Source organism: Gadus morhua, chromosome 9 (genome assembly GCF_902167405.1).
Source record: "Gadus morhua chromosome 9, gadMor3.0, whole genome shotgun sequence".
NCBI classification, from domain to species: domain Eukaryota; kingdom Metazoa; phylum Chordata; class Actinopteri; order Gadiformes; family Gadidae; genus Gadus; species Gadus morhua.
Window position 1 is genome coordinate 16090803 of NC_044056.1, and position 19221 is coordinate 16110023.

General features: G+C 46.9%; 1 protein-coding gene across 1 annotated transcript in view; it reads right to left on the reverse strand.

Annotated features, from left to right (window-relative positions):
• Nucleotides 1–19221, reverse strand: part of necab2 (N-terminal EF-hand calcium binding protein 2) — a 67956-nt gene that overhangs the window by 46208 nt on the left and 2527 nt on the right. Inside the window, 1 exon segment of the mRNA XM_030366889.1 lies at nucleotides 17508–17532. Coding sequence (XP_030222749.1) covers nucleotides 17508–17532 — 25 coding nt within the window.

A 19221-nucleotide genomic window follows, 5' to 3' on the forward strand; every position in this document is an offset into this window, starting at 1 on the left:
GTGGTTGGGTTTGCCTAATGGACTTCATTTAACTCCATTACAAGGGAGTTAATTTAACTCTCTCATTCTGGGGAGATAAACAAAGTGGCCCACTTCACATTCACACTCCATTAGCTAAGTGAAGCATCTTAAATCACAGTCAAAGGTTATGGAAACAGAGGTGACGTGTTCACTCCAACTCATTGAGAGAAACATGATGGGCTCCCCCACCACAGCCCATGTTGATAAGGAGCATCGAGGACTGGAGCGTCTTTGTGATCTGTAAGAGGGGAGTGGGAAGTGGACTGACTCAGGTGCTGCTCACGCCGCAGGTCCATCGCTCACTTGACCCAGACCTCCACGAAGTGGCACACAAGAGCACCAGATAGAAGCCAGCGCCCTATTGGCGGGCGGGTTAACAGTGAGAGTGAACCCGATAGAAGCCAGCGCCCTATTGGTCGGCGGGTTTACAGGGAGAGTGAACCAGATAGAAGCCAGCGCCCTATTGGTCGGCGGGTTTACAGGGAGAGTGAACCAGATAGAAGCCAGCGCCCTATTGGTCGGCGGGTTTTCAGGGAGAGTGAACCAGAAAGAAGCCAGCGCCCTATTGGTGGGCGGGTTTACAGTGTAAGGAACCATATTCTAGAAGGTGATTGGCTTTCGGCAACGCGATTGTGATCCAAAGCTCATCTCCTGTCTGGCATTTCAACTGAAGCCTAGCTTTACATTGTGGAACCTGATGCATGATGAACAGCTCCTCTTCTCTTCTATGCCTTTATTCCTCATTCCTCACACCTCCGTTATCTCTCTCTCCTCCTCATCCCCCCCACCTTAACCTAACCTCTACTTAGAACTCTGAAAATGATTGGTGCCCATGACCTTGCTGGTCTCCCCCCCTAATGTCTGGAAGAGGTCTTTGTATGGTACAAACCCCTCTCTCCCATTTGTTGGAACATAGTGTTCAAAAATCTCTCTCTCTCTCTCTCTCTCTCTCTCTCTCTCTCTCTCTCTCTCTCTCTCTCTCTCTCTCTCTCTCTCTCTCTCTCTCTCTCTCTCTCTCTCTCTCTCTCTCTCTCTCTCTCTCTCTCTCTCTCTCCATACAGCGGCATTAGAGTGGGAGCAGAGGAGTTTAATTCAGCACTGACCCACTTAACTGAACATTCTGTGCGATCACAACTGGAAAAACCCTCCCTCCTACCAAGATACCCGGAGCCCCGGCACACAGACAGTAGGAACTCAAAGCATGGTGACTGTTGCCATGACAACCCAGCATCCCACCCCGTAGTCCCACGACTAATGATAAACAATAGAGAGAGATGGAGATAGAGGGTGAGAAGAGAATCAGCAGGGCACTGGGTCCCTGCGTGCGAAATGTGTGCGTGGTTGTGGATGGATCCCTCACACATATACATAAACCTAATGCCTTATTTAGAGAAAGCGACATTGGTGACATGAAATCCATCTAAGTCACCCATATTTATGTAATATATGCCTATGTTGTGTACATCTATATTATCTATGTCTAGGTTAACTATGTCCATCTATGTCTATGTTTTGTATGTCTGTATTATCTTTATCTAGGTTATCTTTATCCATGTTATCTACGTCTATGTTGTGTATGTCTATATAATCTGTATCTAGGTTATCTTTATCCATGTTATCTACGTCTATGTTGTGTATGTCTATATAATCTGTATCTAGGTTATCTTTATCAATGTTATTTACGTCTATGTTGTGTATGTCTACATAATCTGTATCTAGGTTATCTTTATCAATGTTATCTACGTCTATGTTGTGTATGCCTATATAATCTGTATCTAGGTTATCTTTATCCATGTTATCTACGTCTATGTTGTGTATGTCTATATAATCTGTATCTAGGTTATCTATAACATCTACGTCTATGTCCGTGATCCTCCCTGGGACCGGCGTGGACAGAGACACGTGTACTCCAGGGTTCTCGCCGTGCGGCCTTGTTACTCTGCTCCGACGGTAAACCTACACATCTATAAAGCACCTGGACTATGTATGTGAGAGTGTGTGAGGGGGGCCATTCTTAATGGATATCCTGTATGGTGGTTGGCACTGTCCAACGCTGGTGGTTATAATGCAGGTTTGTAACCCCTTGCAACACCTTGCTTTACACAAAGGATGTCACACACACACGCACGCACGCACACGCACACACACACGCACACACACACACACACACACACACACACACACACACACACACACACACACACACACACACACACACACACACGTGTGTATACATCTTGCTACACCCTACTGCCCCAGTCCTAGTTATTGTGAGTGCTGGAATAACAGACTTCATGATCACAAGGCAACCCTATTCATTTTCGTTTTCTTATGGCTACTAGGGCAACAGCGAATCAAGCTCAGCTAGTCATTTACCAATGCTGAATTACTGTGTTTTCTGATTATTAAAAATGGTATGAGGCCAGCACACCCCCGGAAGACTCTTCTGGACGTCCATGACATTCAATTTAGTGGGTATCGGTTGCCATGGCGTTTTGAACAAGGCTGTGTACCTGGTTGTTAAGGGTGGGCTCATTAAAAATGTCTTGACAGATGGAACAGAAAAGTTCTTGGTAGAGGAGGAATATGACAGATGCTCCGACCAAGAGCAGGTAAAGTAGCATGAAAACACAACTCAACAGGTTGACTTATATTACCACTTATAAAATGATATAATTGTAGAATTATTACGGTTAATTGGTATTTTGTAATGAACCTTACCTCCGCCCTCCAAACTGAACCTCTTCCCTGGTGCTAATGTCCATAAAGCTTCCAAGAGCCATTTTCCAGTCTGATGCTGTATGGTTCTTTGGTTTTCTCCTCTCCATCCCTCACCTCCCATTCTCCCAGCCCTTCCATTTTGACTAAATACGTGTCAACTTCTCCCAGTTTGTGCTCCCTCCTGGCTTTGTTCTTTAATTTCTTCACTTCTTCCACCCACCACTTCCTCCCCGTGCCAGAACTAATGAAACTCCTCACTCCTTTATTTCCACTGAGCATTCAATCGTTACAATTAATTATACTTACTATCATGTGCTCTCTCTCTCTCGCTCTCTCGCTCTCGCTCTCTCTCTCTCTCTCTCTCTCTCTCTCTCTCTCTCTCTCTCTCTCTCTCGCTCTCTCTCTCATCGCTCTCTCTCTCTCTCTCTCTCTCTCTCTCTCTCTCTCTCTCTCTCTCTCTCTCTCTCTCTCTCTCTCTCTCTCTCTCTCTCTCACAGTAGAACACTGAGGACATAAAGGAAGGGAGGAATAAAGAGCATAAAGAGAAGAGAAAGAGATAAATACTGCTGGGGGTCAGTGTGTCTTCATCTGTGAGTGCCTCATCAGGGAGAAGCTGAGGGGGTTGCATGGCACACACACACACACACACACACACACACACACACACACACACACACACACACACACACACACACACACACACACACACACACACACACACACACACATACACACACACACACTACACACACACACACACACACACACACACACACACACACACACACACACATACACACACACACTACACACACACATACCAACAAACACACCCCCACACACACACACACACACACACACACACACACACACACACACACACACACACACACACACACACACACACACACACATACCAACAAACACACCCCCACACACACACACACACACACACACACACACACACACACACACACACACACACACACACACACACACACACACACACACACACACACACACACACACACACACACACACACACACTCGGTGTGGGAGGGGAAGCTGTAGCTTAAAAGCTTCAAAGCTGCAAAGCTTCAAAACGGTGGAATGACAGTTCTCAGGATAAGGTTAACATAATAATGGACCTCAGTGGATCTCCCTCGAGCGGATTCTGTTCATATCAGAGAGGGGAAGCCGTGCCATGGCCCTGCAGGGTACAGCCCCACTAACAGGCTAGCTCCTCAGGACTGCCTGTGGATATGTGCTCATCCAAGCATCCTGATCATCATCAACACCACCAAGGACCACCGCTCCTTTACAGTATTATGCAAACTATGGTGCCCTACGGCGGGATGCGATATGTGATAAGTACAGGTACACAACAGCAGTGTGTGTGTGTGTGTGTGTGTGTGTGTGTGTGTGTGTGTGTGTGTGTGTGTGTGTGTGTGTGTGTGTGTGTGTGTGTGTGTGTGTGTGTGTGTGTGTGTGTGTGTGTGTGTCTTTGTAACACATTGTCCAGAGTGTTTTTTAAGAATATTCAGACATGGTTTTGTTTGGTTTGTTGCGATTGCAGCGATAAAGATTGTAGATGGAGAGTTTTTACTATAATATATTTGAAGTCACAATTGACTTCAAAGGGTGTTCAGGCACCATCAGGTGCCTGAACACCCTCAGGTGTCCTGATGATTGCAAATCAACTAAATGTAAGAGATAGTAGTGAAGATAAATCCAATCCCTGCACACATATTATGTTTAAGGTCAGTGACAAACCATCAAATGTCCCAGTTCATCACTTAACCAAAACCCCTTCTCACAGTGATGAAGGATCCTCCAAAAATGTGACACTTTCCAATTTGAGTGGGGCAGTAAAGCCCTCTCAGCCATCTGCTGGTCAGAACAGAGTGGTGGCTACTCACCCACCTGACACCCAGATAGGGATGCTTATGTTATGGCTACATTCACAAGCATAGCATCCAGTTTGTTAGGGTTTGAGGAAAACACGGCAGCAACGTCTTTCCCTCTTTAGATTTCCCGGCCTACGCCATCCCTCTGAGGAAGACTCAACCTTGAGGAGGAAGAGGAGGAAGAGGAGGAGGGGTGAGATCGGGAGTATGCCTCAAACGAGGAGGTGCAGGGAAGCGTTGCCTCATGCTCCTTGAATGCCTGCTCATCCGCCTCTGTCCCTCTAAGCCCAGATCTTCATTTATTGGGGAGTGCCTTTATCTGAGCGGAAGGATCTAATGTACCAGTGTAACATTTGGGAAGAGTGACCCAGAAATGCGTCACTGCGCTGGTAGCTTCATAGGATCCATCATTTCCACTAAGCCCCCTGCTATACGCTGTCCTAGCCCCCTAAAGGTGCTCCAATGCTGATGCTAGCAGAGGAAGAGGCTTTTGTTTGTTTCACTTTGATAAAGGTAAGAGGTGAAGGTCCATATCCGCTCTGCAACAAATCCACCGATAATGAGTCTGCCGACTCAGCCGGGCCTGTCGGGGAAAGGGTGGAGGGGACTGATCGGGAATGAGGTCGGCTATTCTTTTACCTGTACTGTAGTCAGGAGGACAAAGATGGTTTTTGAGAACCAGTTTGAAAATATCCGTCCTTACTCACGGTTAGTGTGGGGAAAACAAACAGCCCGTACCACTACCAACGGATGACTCTGATAACAGGATTCAAATGTTGATAGTCACACTTAAACCCATTTTGATTGGCTTGATCTGCTTCTTAACTACCAGAGAAACCAATTTTTTTATTAAACTTGCACAAATGCAGGCATGAAAAGGCGCTCGAAACGTCTGTTTCAGTAGAGATGATGTTCATAAGAGAGCTGTTGATAAATCCAGCAGCTGTTATACACATTTTGTTTGTGGACCTCATTCCCATATGCATTAATTTGCTTGTTCAACTGAGATTTGGCGAGATGTCAGAGAAGAGTCTTTATGTGTGTACCCCTACTTTTTCCGAGACGCATGATGTTTGGTGCTGTCTACCAACCCGACGGCAAGGCAAGGAGATCATCAAGACCAGGACACAAGGCACTGAGCGGATGTTGTTGTGAGAGTCCCAACCAGGGGGAATGTACATTAGGTCAACGTCAGCAATGCCAAATAATGATTTTCATCAAAAAGCATAGACAACAAAGTTGGCGTGCTGTAATAGAGGCATGAACCATCAAGAGCAGGAGTAACTAACTAATTGACAACTAAGTTCCCTTTAACCAATGCCTACTAGGGGCAGCAAGGTGGTTAGCCACTAGGCAAATACAGTGATTGGTGGTTGGCCATTACCAACTAACCAGGTAGTACCAGGTAGTACCACGTAACCTGCAGTCTGTTACCAAATTAAAGGGAAAAGGGGTCTTTCGTTTACCTGTGTACCTCACTGCCTTGAATAGAAACAGGTGGTCATTTTAAGTGTTTAAGTGTGGCAAAAGTTAGGTTTAAATAGTTTCACCAGATTATAATCTGAGAGTAATTAGGTGCTTATACATTCAAACATTTAGGTTCAGTATAAAGAACACTAAAAGATTCACCAAATGTGCTAAAAAAAAACAACATTTCCTATATTGCTATAGGATCATCATTTAATTTCTTTAAATATCATCCTGGTATAGTAACAGCCTCAGGCATGGTGCTAGAGATAAGGTGAATAAAGTTATTAGGTATTGAACGTTTTCTAAATGTCGCAGATACTATATTGTACACTATACCCAGGAATAACCCCGGAACAACAACATATCTAATATCAACATTGCGGTATTATGTAGGCAAAGATTATTATTTTGTGTCCATTTCGTTTGATAGTTTACTACAGTGTATTAAGCCCTCATGTTCTGCGAGATGGACAAAGTGAAGAAGAGAATAGAATATGGTTCATACAGCATAGTAACCAGGTTACAACTGTGATAGATGAAATGGGCCAGCCACCACCTAATTCCAATACTAAGGTGCACAAAAGATACACTTCTATTCATTCATTACATTTAATGAAGCAGGGAATAGGTACTGATTTAACTCATGGGTCCACCCACTTTCACAAGGGGAAGTGAATTAAGAAATGAATGGCTCTTAAGTTAGTGCACAGCACGGTGCCAAAAAACAGATCACTTTACAGATTAGTTCTTTCTTCTTCGTCAACCACAGTTGGACTCTTCGGCAAAAGGAGAAACGTAACAATGTGCCTCCTGCAGCTCATTTTTCTATCATTATGTCATATACCTTATCTCCTTTTTCTGTTGAGAGAAACCAGAAGGGAAGTCAACTCCAGATGCAGCAAAAGAAACCATTCAGATCTCTCTTGCGTGCTGAATGATGAATCCCACCTGAGCACTAATTGGTGAGGCGTGGCGATTGGTTGCTTTGAGTAGGTGACGCCTGCTAAACACTTTAAGGGCAGGTCGGGTACCGTGTGCAAATATTCGGGCAGATGGCCGAGAGTCGGAGGGACGGCGCTAAGAGAAGTCTGTAAGAAGAAGAAGAAGCCCAGCAGCCATGACCTCGAGGGACCGTTCAATAAACCATAACCGTAACCGTCAACTGTTGCCCAGAGCAGCAGCACTGGGCACAGGACAATCATACCCAGCGAGGGCAAAACACCTGTGATGCTGTAAATGCCATGAGCAGAGGGACGTATAGTTACAGAGAAGGAAGGAAAATTGGTTTGACATGAAAATTGAATCCAAAAAAGGCAAGACAAGCACTCCACCGTGGAAGCCTAACTTAACCTAACTTAACCTAACCATCTCAGAGCAGCAGACCATGGAAGCATAACCTAGCCTAGCCTAACCTAGACCAACTTAACCTAGCCTAACCTAGCCCTCTCAGAGCAACATCCGTTGGAAGCCTAACCTAACCTAACCTTACCTAGCCTAACCTAAACTAGCCTATCCTAACCTAACCTAACCTAGCCTAACCTAACCTAGCCTCACCTAACCTAGCCTAGCCTAACCTAACCCTCTAAGAGCAGCAGTCGATGAAAGCCCGTTAGAATGCTGCAATATGGTGGGTTATCATCCAATATCATCCAAGGGTTTTCATGTTTTAATGGAGATCAATGCACCAATAGTGAATAATTATTAAAATTAAGAAAACATCTTTGAATCCAAGAAATCTGTGGGTACTACCAAAATAACAAATTGTGGATACATACAAAAGTAAGAGGAAATTAGTTTGAATTGCTTCTTGCATTAGGCCCACACATTTCTGTATTTGAATGAATTAGAATTCATAATGTGTAAATTTAAGTGTGTGATTTCCTCAGCTGATTTAACTCCCAAAGCCATTTCTGTTTTCTTCGTTTTGCACTCAACCCACACTGGCCTGCATGCAGAGAGTGCTGTGTTAATTACGCATTCTAAATGTCATGAGGTAAGACCCCCTGGAGATCTGACACACACACACACACACACACACACACACACACACACACGCACACACACGCACACACACGCACACACACACACACCTACACACACACACACACACACACACACACACATGCACACACATGCACTAAAGCAAACAGACACACCTACACACCAACACACACATACACACAGACACACACACACACACATGCACCAACTCCCAACTCCTGCACACACAAATAGACAAACCGACACACTGACACACACACGCATGCACACACGCAAACAGACGCACCAACACACACCAACAAGCTCCAAGCTCCCTTATTAGCGTTCATTAGCGGTGAGTAGCGGTGGAACGAGGCGGCGCCACTCAGCCCTCATCTCGCACCGCGGAGGCAGGAGAACAAACACCACTACCCGGGGGGCAGCCAACCCTCACCGATGGCTGCTTCCCCATGGCAACCGCCTCCGCCATCTGACAGTGTGTTTTGTCGCCGGCGGAGCCGACTGGAGCAGGTACACACTGCTGCCACGCTCCCGTAGCGTTCAACAGGGGAGGGAGGGGAGCTGTCATGGAGTCGCTGGAGGGGTAGATGTTGCTGTCACTGGTGACTAAATGTACTGTCGTCAACGTGTCTGCTTTTGGCTAGGCCCAGAGCTGGTCGTCTGGTAAGAGTCTGGACCACTAGCATGCATTTGAGTATCCCTCTGTAAGGCTTCAAGGAAATGACCTGTTAACTGGAACCTGGCAACAACCTCATTCACTCATAGACATGATGGGTTCAACCAATATAATACAACAACCACACACACACACACACACACACACACACACACCTGCCGGGCGTTTGGCGGGTGTAATCTCTCGAGAACACAATCCACCTCTGATCTGATTACTGTTCATCTGCTTAGATGTCAGCAAGAAGGTCAATGACTGTGTCTGAGTGTGTGTATGTGTGGGTGTGTGTGTGAACTCAAAGGTCAGTGAATTGATGACTAGCATACTTGTGGCCCTTCTGATTACAGGCTTGTGCTTCCAGCCTGATTCACTTCAACCCGGTATTTTCTCCGCCTTTTTTTTGGTATCAACCTTTTCCATTTCTTCTGACACAAACATGCCAATTACTCTCTCTCTCTCTCTCTCTCTCTCTCTCTCTCTCTCTCTCTCTCTCTCTCTCTCTCTCTCTCAAAAGGGCAGCTCAGTTAACCTGTCCTCCTCTGAGGTTAAACAGCAGTCAGAGTTTGGGAGTGTTTTTTCCTCCGCTGCGTTCTCGGGCATCAATCGATGTTGATTCTCCTACAATGACTCTATAATCTACTTGGTAGCCCCCCCCCCATTCAGATGATTCAAGGAACCCTACGCTGATGCGATGCTATTCTATTCGCGTCTCTCTCTCTCTCTCTCTCTCTCTCTCTCTCTCTCTCTCTCTCTCTCTCTCTCTCTCTCTCTCTCTCTCTCTCTCTCTCTCTCTCTCTCTCTCTCTCTCTCTCTCTCTCTCTCTCTCTCTCTCTCTCTCTCTCTCTCTCTCTCTAGCCAGGCAGCTGGTTTGAGCTTAACAAAACAAAGCTACAGCCAGCTATGGAGGCTCCTACACACAGTTTGAAATTTTGAATCAATGTAAACTGGCAATGTAAACCACGGCCTGGTCCACAGAGAAAGACACCCAACCCTCTCCACCATCCTGTCTGCAAGAGCTGGAGAGAGGGGGGAACGCACGGCGGACTGGGACCAGCACCCAGGGGCCAGTGGGGGAACGCACGGCGGACTGGGACCAGGACCAGGGGCCAGTGGGGGAACGCACGGCGGACTGGGACCAGGACCAGGGGCCAGTGGGGGAACGCACGGCGGACTGGGACCAGCACCCAGGGGCCAGTGGGGGAACGCACGGCGGACTGGGACCAGGACCAGGGGCCAGTGGGGGAAGAGAGAGGGGGAAACCTGTGAACCTAAATGAAGGGGTGGTCAGGTTAGGGAGCATGGAAGAAACCTGCCAGCAAAACCAAGACATAAGGAAGGAGAGAGTGTGCACGAGGAGAGTTTCTGTGAGAAAGAGAAAGAGAAAATGATAGAGAGAGAGAAAGAGCAGGCACGATGGAGAGAGTGAGAGAGCGAGAGAGAGATGGCTGGTAATGGTCCGTCATCCCACAGGGGATGGTGGGCCGGTGGAGGAAGGTGACAGCTTGATGCGGGGCTGCCAGTGGCTCCTGCTGGGGTGCAGCTGAGATTGCAGCAGTGTGGAGTGGGGTGAGAGGTGGGCTGCGCCGCCGTGGCGCCATTACAGCCTGCAAGGTGTCCTTCTGATACGCGCCGGGGACAAAGGGGGAGGAGGGGGGGGAGGGATGGAACGATGGGGGAAGAGAGGTCCATCAGGGGGGAGAGGGGGGGAGGGATGGGACAAAGGGTGAGGAGAGGTCCACAGGGGGAGAGATGGGGGGAGGGATGGGGAGGAGAGGTCCACCAGGGGGAGAGATGGGGGGAGAGATGGAATGATGGGGGAGGAGAGGTCCACAGGGGGGAGAGATGGGGGGAGGGATGGGGGGAGAGAGGGGGGGAGTGATGGGGAGGAGAGGTCCACCAGGGGGAGAGAGGGGGGAGGGATGGGACAATGGGGGAGGAGAGGTCCAGCAGGGGGGAGGGTGGGGGGAGTGAGGAAGGAGAGCTGATTGCTGGTGATTGGGCCGGGGAGAGATGGCTTCACTCTGAATGGTGGTGTTGTGAGAGAGAGCCGCCATATCACAGGAGAAACAAGGATGTCTGATTGGGAGGAGATGACGTCCTGTCCAAAATCAGTGGGTGTCATTCAGCTTTGTGGGGAAAAGACACAAACACTCCTCAATCGCACAACGTCCCGGAACGACCCGGTGGATGTGATTACAATCACCTGAAAGACTGTGAATCAGTATCCTACTCAAAACATTGGCAGTAACTAGCTATTGTCATATGAAGATGACTCATCTCCTCTTTCAGATCCAAAGAGCTGAATCTTGATTTCTGTATTCATAAGAATATGAAGTTGTATCCGTTTTATTCAAGGAAATTCTTAAACCCCCTCAAACAGTCGATGAAAAGATACGAATTTCACAATTTCCAACCACTGCCACCCTTCCATTCCTGGCATGCTTAACAAACGCTCCTCTTTTGAATCTCAAGGTGGTCATGTCTGGCTCTCAATGAAAGGATTGTAGGCCTCTAAGGTAGCAGGGACGGACGGCAGGGTGGAATGGGACAGGGGAGGGGAATGTCTTCAAAAGGCCGACCTGACTCCCAGTCTTTGATCCAATTCCACGGGAACGTGGTGCTGAATAAAGCCTCCCACAGGCTCCTCCTCTCCCTCTAAGGAGCCCCGATAGACGCTTCTTATTCTTTTCGCCTTCCTTCTCCTCTATTCTCCTCCCTTCTCGTATCCCCGGCACCGCTGAGAGAGCGGTGGCTATAGGCTTCGGTATCTGACCGTGGTGTTGTCCTCTAACACACAACACCTTCCCCTGAGGCCAGGGCCCTTAGCCAGGCCCTTGGAGGAGGAGCCTGTTGTGGGGGACAGACAGTGGACATCCAATTGGGCTGTAATGAGGCTGGGATGAACGCTGGCCTGCAGACACACAATTAAAAACCTATTGGCATGTGGCAACGGGCCCAAACACACACACACACACACACAGACACACAAACACACAGACACACACACACACACACACACACACACACACACACACACACACACACACACACACACACACACACACACACACACACACACACACACACACACACACACACACACACACACACACACACACACACTTAATGTTTTAATCATCCCAAGCTATAACTCAGAGTGTAAACTGCTCTGTAAAAAGTCCATGATTGTATCCAACAATGTGTGGTATCGATCAATAATGTCCGGCATTGACATTAGACTGTGAATTCAGCCTCTGAATCCAGCTAGTTAACAGTGGGTGGGCAACTCCACATAAGACACATTAAATTGTTATTCAACAATGCAATTGTTAAGTTTAGCCGCTGTGTTTGATATCTGTATGGGATCTTCTTTAGGAATGTGGAGAGGCAGCAGATATAGGTTAACATAAATGGAGGGAAGGCACTTATGTAACCAAAGCACAGAAGTCCCAAATCCTAGGTGACTTGTTTCCTTGCTCTCCTCTCAGGGACACCAGAACACAAACCTTGCTGTCATCTTTGGGACACATTGTGCTTTTTGGCTGTTAACTTCATCCTACTAGTCATCTCCTTCTTCACACTCTGCTGCCTTCACGTGTGCCTGTTACAGTCAAACCATGGCCTCTCTCTCTCTCTCCCCCTCCCCCCCTCTCCCCCCCCCCCCCCCCCTCTCTCTCTCTCTCTCTCTCTCTCTCTCTCTCTCTCTCTCTCTCTCTCTCTCTCTCTCTCTCTCTCTCTCTCTCTCTCTCTCTCGAGGGACCAACCAGAGCCTTGTTGATTACAGTGTGCAGACGATTAGATACCCATGACACTCTTTTCCCAGACGTCTTTCTGGAGCATTGTCACGCAGGCTTCTCTCTGCCTACAGATCATGGAGTTCTAATTACTGCTTGAGTTGCTCGGATGCTGAATTCAACCGAGAACAACCGAAATGTGCACACTGGTTAGCCACCTGATACTTTCTAAACCGTTTAACAGCAACTTCACCCTGGACTCACTGAGTACGAACTGTTTCTATGTTTGACCTTCAAACTGACTGATAGGATGAATAGTTAGTGGAGGACATTTGGTCCTGTTCTCTTTTTGGAAAACTAATTTTATCATCCATATAAGGGTCTTATCGAGAAGGCACCTTCCCCTTGTGGAAGAAAGTTCAGTTCATAACTTTGGGGAAAGGCTCAGAAGTCTGAAGACATCTTCCTCTATTAAGGGAACTGGTGAATGGAGAGCGGGGATAAGTGGACCATGGTCACTCTTTTAGATTCTCAAAGCCTGTGATTCAGCAGCTTTCATCTTCTGCTCACTGAATAAACCATGAGCTACATAGATCCGTCGTGATCCAGCTACGACTAATCTTTCATTTCGCTCTCCGTCTTGGTCTCAACCTGCTCTCCATCTATTTCTGTCTGCTCATCTTTTCTCATCTTCTCCGGGTTTCAGAGTGACCAAACTGGGATCACCATGATCACTGTGTCCACCTGGTTAATATCGTGCTGGGGATGTCTCTTTCCATTGTATTTATTCGTTTGATGTTGTGTTAAGGTTTTAGTGTGAGAGATGCATCTTAACCCTACTGTATGTAGTTGCATGTTTGGAGCATGTCATTTACTTAATCTTAAATATAAATTAAGATTGATTTCAATTGTGAAATGTTTCTCTTTTCTTCTCTTTGTTTTTCTCTCCTGCTCATTGTTCAATCTTCTGTTGAACAAGGCAGGGAAAACGGCAAACCCTATTTCTGCAGCCAAGCAGTGTAGTTTGATCACGACAGCCGGGGGTCTCGCTTAGCCTACCGGCCTCGCAAAGTCACGACACCGCATACAAATGGCTAAACGAGAGCCATCCCAGTTCACTCGGTCGCTGCATGGAATATGCACCTCACCACACACATGCTATTGCCTTCCAACCCCTCAGCTGTTGGCTTGCATCTCTTCTAATGGAAAATGCTTGGACTCATCAGGCATCAGAAAAGCAAAGGGGAGTCAACAGAGTAAACAGTCTTTGACTCAAAATCGGTCCTAATGGAATGGTTAGGGGAAGTTTCCCGCTCTTGTTACTACTTTGTACTCATTACTTCCTGCATCATATTGTAATCAGTTTTCAACACTTGCAGAATATGAAGTAATCAGTTTTCAACACTTGCAGAATATGAAATCATTACATAGTAATGATAAGAATAAAATGCATATTCTATCTTTATGCTGTCAACCAATGAGAAAATAAGCGATTTTGATATTTTCCGCCAGCATCAGGAAATAAACATATCTCTAGGTTTGCTTTGGCAGTCTCAGCAGCAAACACCCACCCAGCCGTTGCTTATGTCATGAACACATCAAAACAACACAACATTAATTAAAACTGATCACCAACTGCCAGATTTATTTTCCCATTTTTCCATACGCGGGCTTCAATGCATCAGAAATGAAACAACTAACGATGCAGAAACGGACAAAAGGCGTAAACGGACCAACAGCTCCCCAGCTGCGCCCCCTGCGGTGAGCCTCCTGGCAGCCCTTCCACTTCCTGTTAACTGTGAGGCAGCCAGTACTCCAGCAGTCCTAGTGCAGTGGATACACAAACCACCCCGCACTTCCATCTGCTCTCTGTCTCCGTCACACTCACAATGGAGATAATTAGCAGAAACACACACACACACACACACACACACACACACACACACACACACACACACACACACACACAGTGGCCACTGACTCTGAGAAGGGGAGAGGAAAGGAGGAGAGCAGAGATAAGGAGAGCAGAGGAGAACAGAGGAGAGATTAGATGAGAGTGAGGCTGGAGAGGAGAGAAATTGGAGATGAGATGAGCGCAGAGGTGGGAGGAGAGGGGATATGAGAGCAGGCGAGAGGGGAGAGGGAGGAGAGGAGCGGGGAGAGGGAGGAGAGAAGAGGGGAGAGGGAGGAGAGAAGAGGGGAGGGGAGGGAGTGGGAAGGAGCAGAGTGGGGGAGAGGGAAGGAGTAGAGTTGGGGAGAGGGAAGGAGCAAAGTGGGGGAGAGGGAAGGAGTAGAGTGGGGGAGAGGGAGAGAGCAGAGTGGAGGAGAGGAGAGAGTGAAGGAGCAGAGTGGAGGAGAGGAGAGAGTGATGGAGCAGAGTGGAGGAGAGGAGAGAGTGAAGGAGCAGAGTGGAGGAGAGGAGAGAGTGAAGGAGCAGAGTGGAGGAGAGGAGAGAGTGAAGGAGCAGAGTGGAGGAGAGGAGAGAGTGAAGGAGCAGAGTGGAGGAGAGGAGAGAGTGAAGGAGCAGAGTGGAGGAGAGGAGAGAGTGAAGGAGCAGAGTGGAGGAGAGGAGAGAGTGAAGGAGCAGAGTGGAGGAGAGGAGAGAGTGATGGAGCAGAGTGGAGGAGAGGAGAGAGTGAAGGAGCAGAGTGGAGGAGAGGAGAGAGTGAAGGAGCAGAGTGGAGGAGAGGAGAGAGTGAAGGAGCAGAGTGGAGGAGAGGAGAGGGAGGAGGATCTTGTTTGAAGATCTAAGCCATGACAGCATAATTGACAGACAGAAAACATTTTTGTCCGAGTTTGAAAGTCCCTTTCATATCAGAACTGTTGTGTGGGTCAGGTGGTTTCCAGTCCCGATCCATCTCATGTAATAAGCACCTTCAGATCCCCGCTCCCAGGACCATGATCGGTTGAAACGAATTGTAGGCAAAAGAAAGTGAAAGGCCCCATTCAATAAGGCTCGAGCTGGTCTGCCATCAGACTTTAGATGTTAATCTGAAGACTGATTTATTCTATATTTAACCAAAATGATGGGAAAATGTGGTCCTGGTTGAAAAATCCAGAATTATCCTCTGAAGATGGGATGGTGCAGTATAATTAAATGATGCTGTTGGACAGGCTGACTGCCCAAACAGTTCATTTCCTTTAATGCTGTGATGCACGCACGCACGCACACACACACACACACACACACACACACACACACACACACACACACACACACACACACACACACACACACACACACACACACACACACACACACACACACACACACACACACACACACACACACACACAAACACAGAAAAAGGAGGTTGGACAGAACAGAGCCAATTAAATCTCCATTACTGTCCACTTGTCCAAAACATACTAGTTTTTCCTTCTCTTTCCTCGCTCTCCTCTTGCACCCTAAACGCTCGTTCCTTTTTTCCTCATTAGCCTGTTGCCCTGTTAAACCTCCTCATTCTGTCTTCTCTCTCTCTCTCTCTTTCCCCCCCCATCTCTCACCCTGCATCTCTATTCCTTCTTTCTATCCCCGTGAGCCTCTCACTATTCTCCTTTCTCCTAACACTCTTTATGTTTCACCCACTCTCTCTCTCTCTCTCTCTCTCTCTCTCTCTCTCTCTCTCTCTCTCTCTCTCTCTCTCTCTCTCTCTCTCTCTCTCTCTCTCTCTCTCTCTCTCCACATCAAATAATCCTATTCCTACAGAACAACAACATATATTCTCCCCCCCTCTCTCTAACAGACCCTCTCTTTGTCCCCCTCACCTCGGTTACCTAACCGCATCCTGTTCTATGCAGAACCCCACCATAAGCGTGTCCACAATCACGGCTCTCTTCATAGACTGACTGCAGTTGAATGTTGATCAACACATACTGTATAGGGGAGGATTAAGAATCAGAAGAGAGAAAAAAAAAACATGCACACACACACACACACACACACACACACACACACACACACACACACACACACACACACACAAACACACACAAACGCACAAACACACAAGCGCATGGACCTAAGCACTCGCCCATCTGGTCTGTTGGAAAGATGAGCTCGTTAAGCTTTGATTTTATCCCGTGAAAAAAAGGAAGCATGGTAGAAGGATCCTTCCTTCTACCGTGCATACTTTTTATATTATAAGGATTTATAATAGGAATGCACCGATTCCGCTACCCGAACTCTGACATGATACTGAGCTCATGTAGGCCTACATATCAGGTTGCGTACATATCACTATAAGCAACGTGACGTTGAAGAGACAGCGAACCCAAAGCAGGGTTTTTTTACGAGGTAATTTGTACAATATGATGATCAATATAGTAATCCTCCCTTTTATCATTGTTACTGAAGTAAGTCAGAGATTTAAAAGGAAAGCGGAACTGGCGGCGTGGTTTGTGTTGAGCTCTGACTGGCCAGCGGTTGACTGCGGCGTCTGAGAGAAAGTTGAGCTTTTCTTGAAAACGTATTGTCTACCGCTACAGTGGCATGGATTGGACGTCTGAGCATCGGTTAATTGAGTACTCGTGTGCGAGGATTAGGCTTCCCGGACACATGGTATTGTGATGGCCGGGGGCGTGGTCGCCGTGTTCCATGTGCCGCAAAGGATCCCGTGAGGGTTCGGCCAGTCGCAGCATTGACAAAATGCGTGATTTGGTGGAGATTTGTCAGACTTTGGTGCATTTGGTTGGTTGGGTGTGTGTGTTGTGTGAGAGAGAGAGAGAGAAAAAGAAAGAGAGAGAGAGACGGAGAGAGAGAGAGACCAAAATCCCCCAATATCATATCATAGTGAGTGAGTGACATCATTACATCATATCCGTATTGACTGAAATTAGCCTACTGCTGAATTGAGCAGGGATGCAATGACAATTGGGAACGTTTTATTCTGCATAGGAAGGAGTCACAACAAGGGCACCTCAATTAAATATGCCTTCTTTTTGTTTTACTTTATGGAAAAAAAATCCTGGATGACTTACCGTCTTTATCAGCTCTTCGGAATATCTGATGAGGAAAAAGCAGAGGAGAGAGCAGTGTTAGTTCTTTTGAAGATATTGCAGTATGCAGTATATTTTTTCTGTTAAGCTTGTATTTGGGATTTGCACTGTTCTGTACACTTTCACTGGTGTGAACCTGTGAATTTCCCCTGCAGGGCTTAGAAACATGCTATCTTATAGCAGTCGGCACTAACAACACTTGAACAATTGTAATTGTACATTTAGCTTTTGTAGGTATTAGTTTCTTTAATCTGATGATTCTATAAAGGATGACTTCTGGATGTCTCAACCTGAACTCCCATCGGGGGGACTTTGGGCTCTAAAGTGAGTAGAGACGTCTCCAGAGCCAGACGTAGGGCTCTGAAGTGAGTAGAGACGTCTCCTAGAGCAAGACATAGGGCTCTGAAGTGAGTAGAGAATTCTTCTATATCCAGAGGTAGGACTTTAAAGTGACTCATTCGAACGGGGACAGTGCTATTAGCTGGGCAGTGGGGGCCACATGAAGGCAACATGCAGTGAATAGTTTCAACAGAATCAACTTTTGGAAAAACACAACCGACGTCATGTTGCGGTGGCCAATCACGTAAGCCGGCGCTCAGACCAAAGACACCCACGGGAAGAAGAACCTTGTTTGTCATGGAATGTTTGCATTGTAGCATTCCGCTGTTTACAGATAAACTGTGAAGATGGAAGAGAGACTGAGTGCCAACCGTGTTGTCCTTTCCAGAGCTGAGCAACCCTGCCAGGAAGGAGTGGTTTAAATTCACAACGTGACGCAGATGGGCCATGAAGTGACTCTCCCACATGGCAGAGGCAGTTTGTGGTAATCGCTGCAACGCCCCATTGGTTCTGAATGAGCCCTATACTGGACCTATACCAATACTGGACACATTTAAACACATTGTCCACATTAGTCACTCAGACCCAAAATAAAGGAACAATAGGGTCAAGGTTGGGAAAAATCCCATAGTTAACCTAAAGCTTTCAAGAGGTGTGAACGGCTGGCCCTATCTGCCCCTCACAGTATGACTCTTACATAATCTATGCACTCCTTAGATGATTTATTGGACTATCAGTATTTTTTTTCGTAACCTATTGGAAATATTCTCTCCACTCTCAGGTGTAAGGTAAGTACATACGCGTGGGTTCCCCTCGACAGGAGCCAGGCATAGCCAGCAGTATTTATGACAACATAAAGAAGAGCACTTGTGCATTCAGGAGTTTATATGCATCTATAGTTGTTATAAAGTATTCGTTTATAGACTATTCTTAAAAACACGGTTCAACATAATTGATGCATTGTCATTAATATGAAAGGCGTAGAATTAGACCTGCTCTGTACTTCAAGTCGTCAAAAAGGAATTAATTTTGTTAAGAGTTTTGCCAGACGAATAATTATTTAAATTAGCTAGAATGTGCAATGGTGTGTGTTTGAGATATACGAATATAATCCTACGATTTTATGCAGTCTCCTAATTCTTCATTTAGTTCAGAGACGGAGAGAGTGTGAGAGTGTGAGAGAGAGAGTGAGACAGAGACAGAGACAGAGAGAGAGACAGAGACAGAGACAGAGAGAGCGAGAGAGCGAGAGAGCGAGAGAGAGAGAGAGAGAGAGAGAGAGAGAGAGAGAGAGAGAGAGAGAGAGAGAGAGAGAGAGAGAGCGAGAGAGCGAGAGAGCGAGAGCGCCGATGGGGAA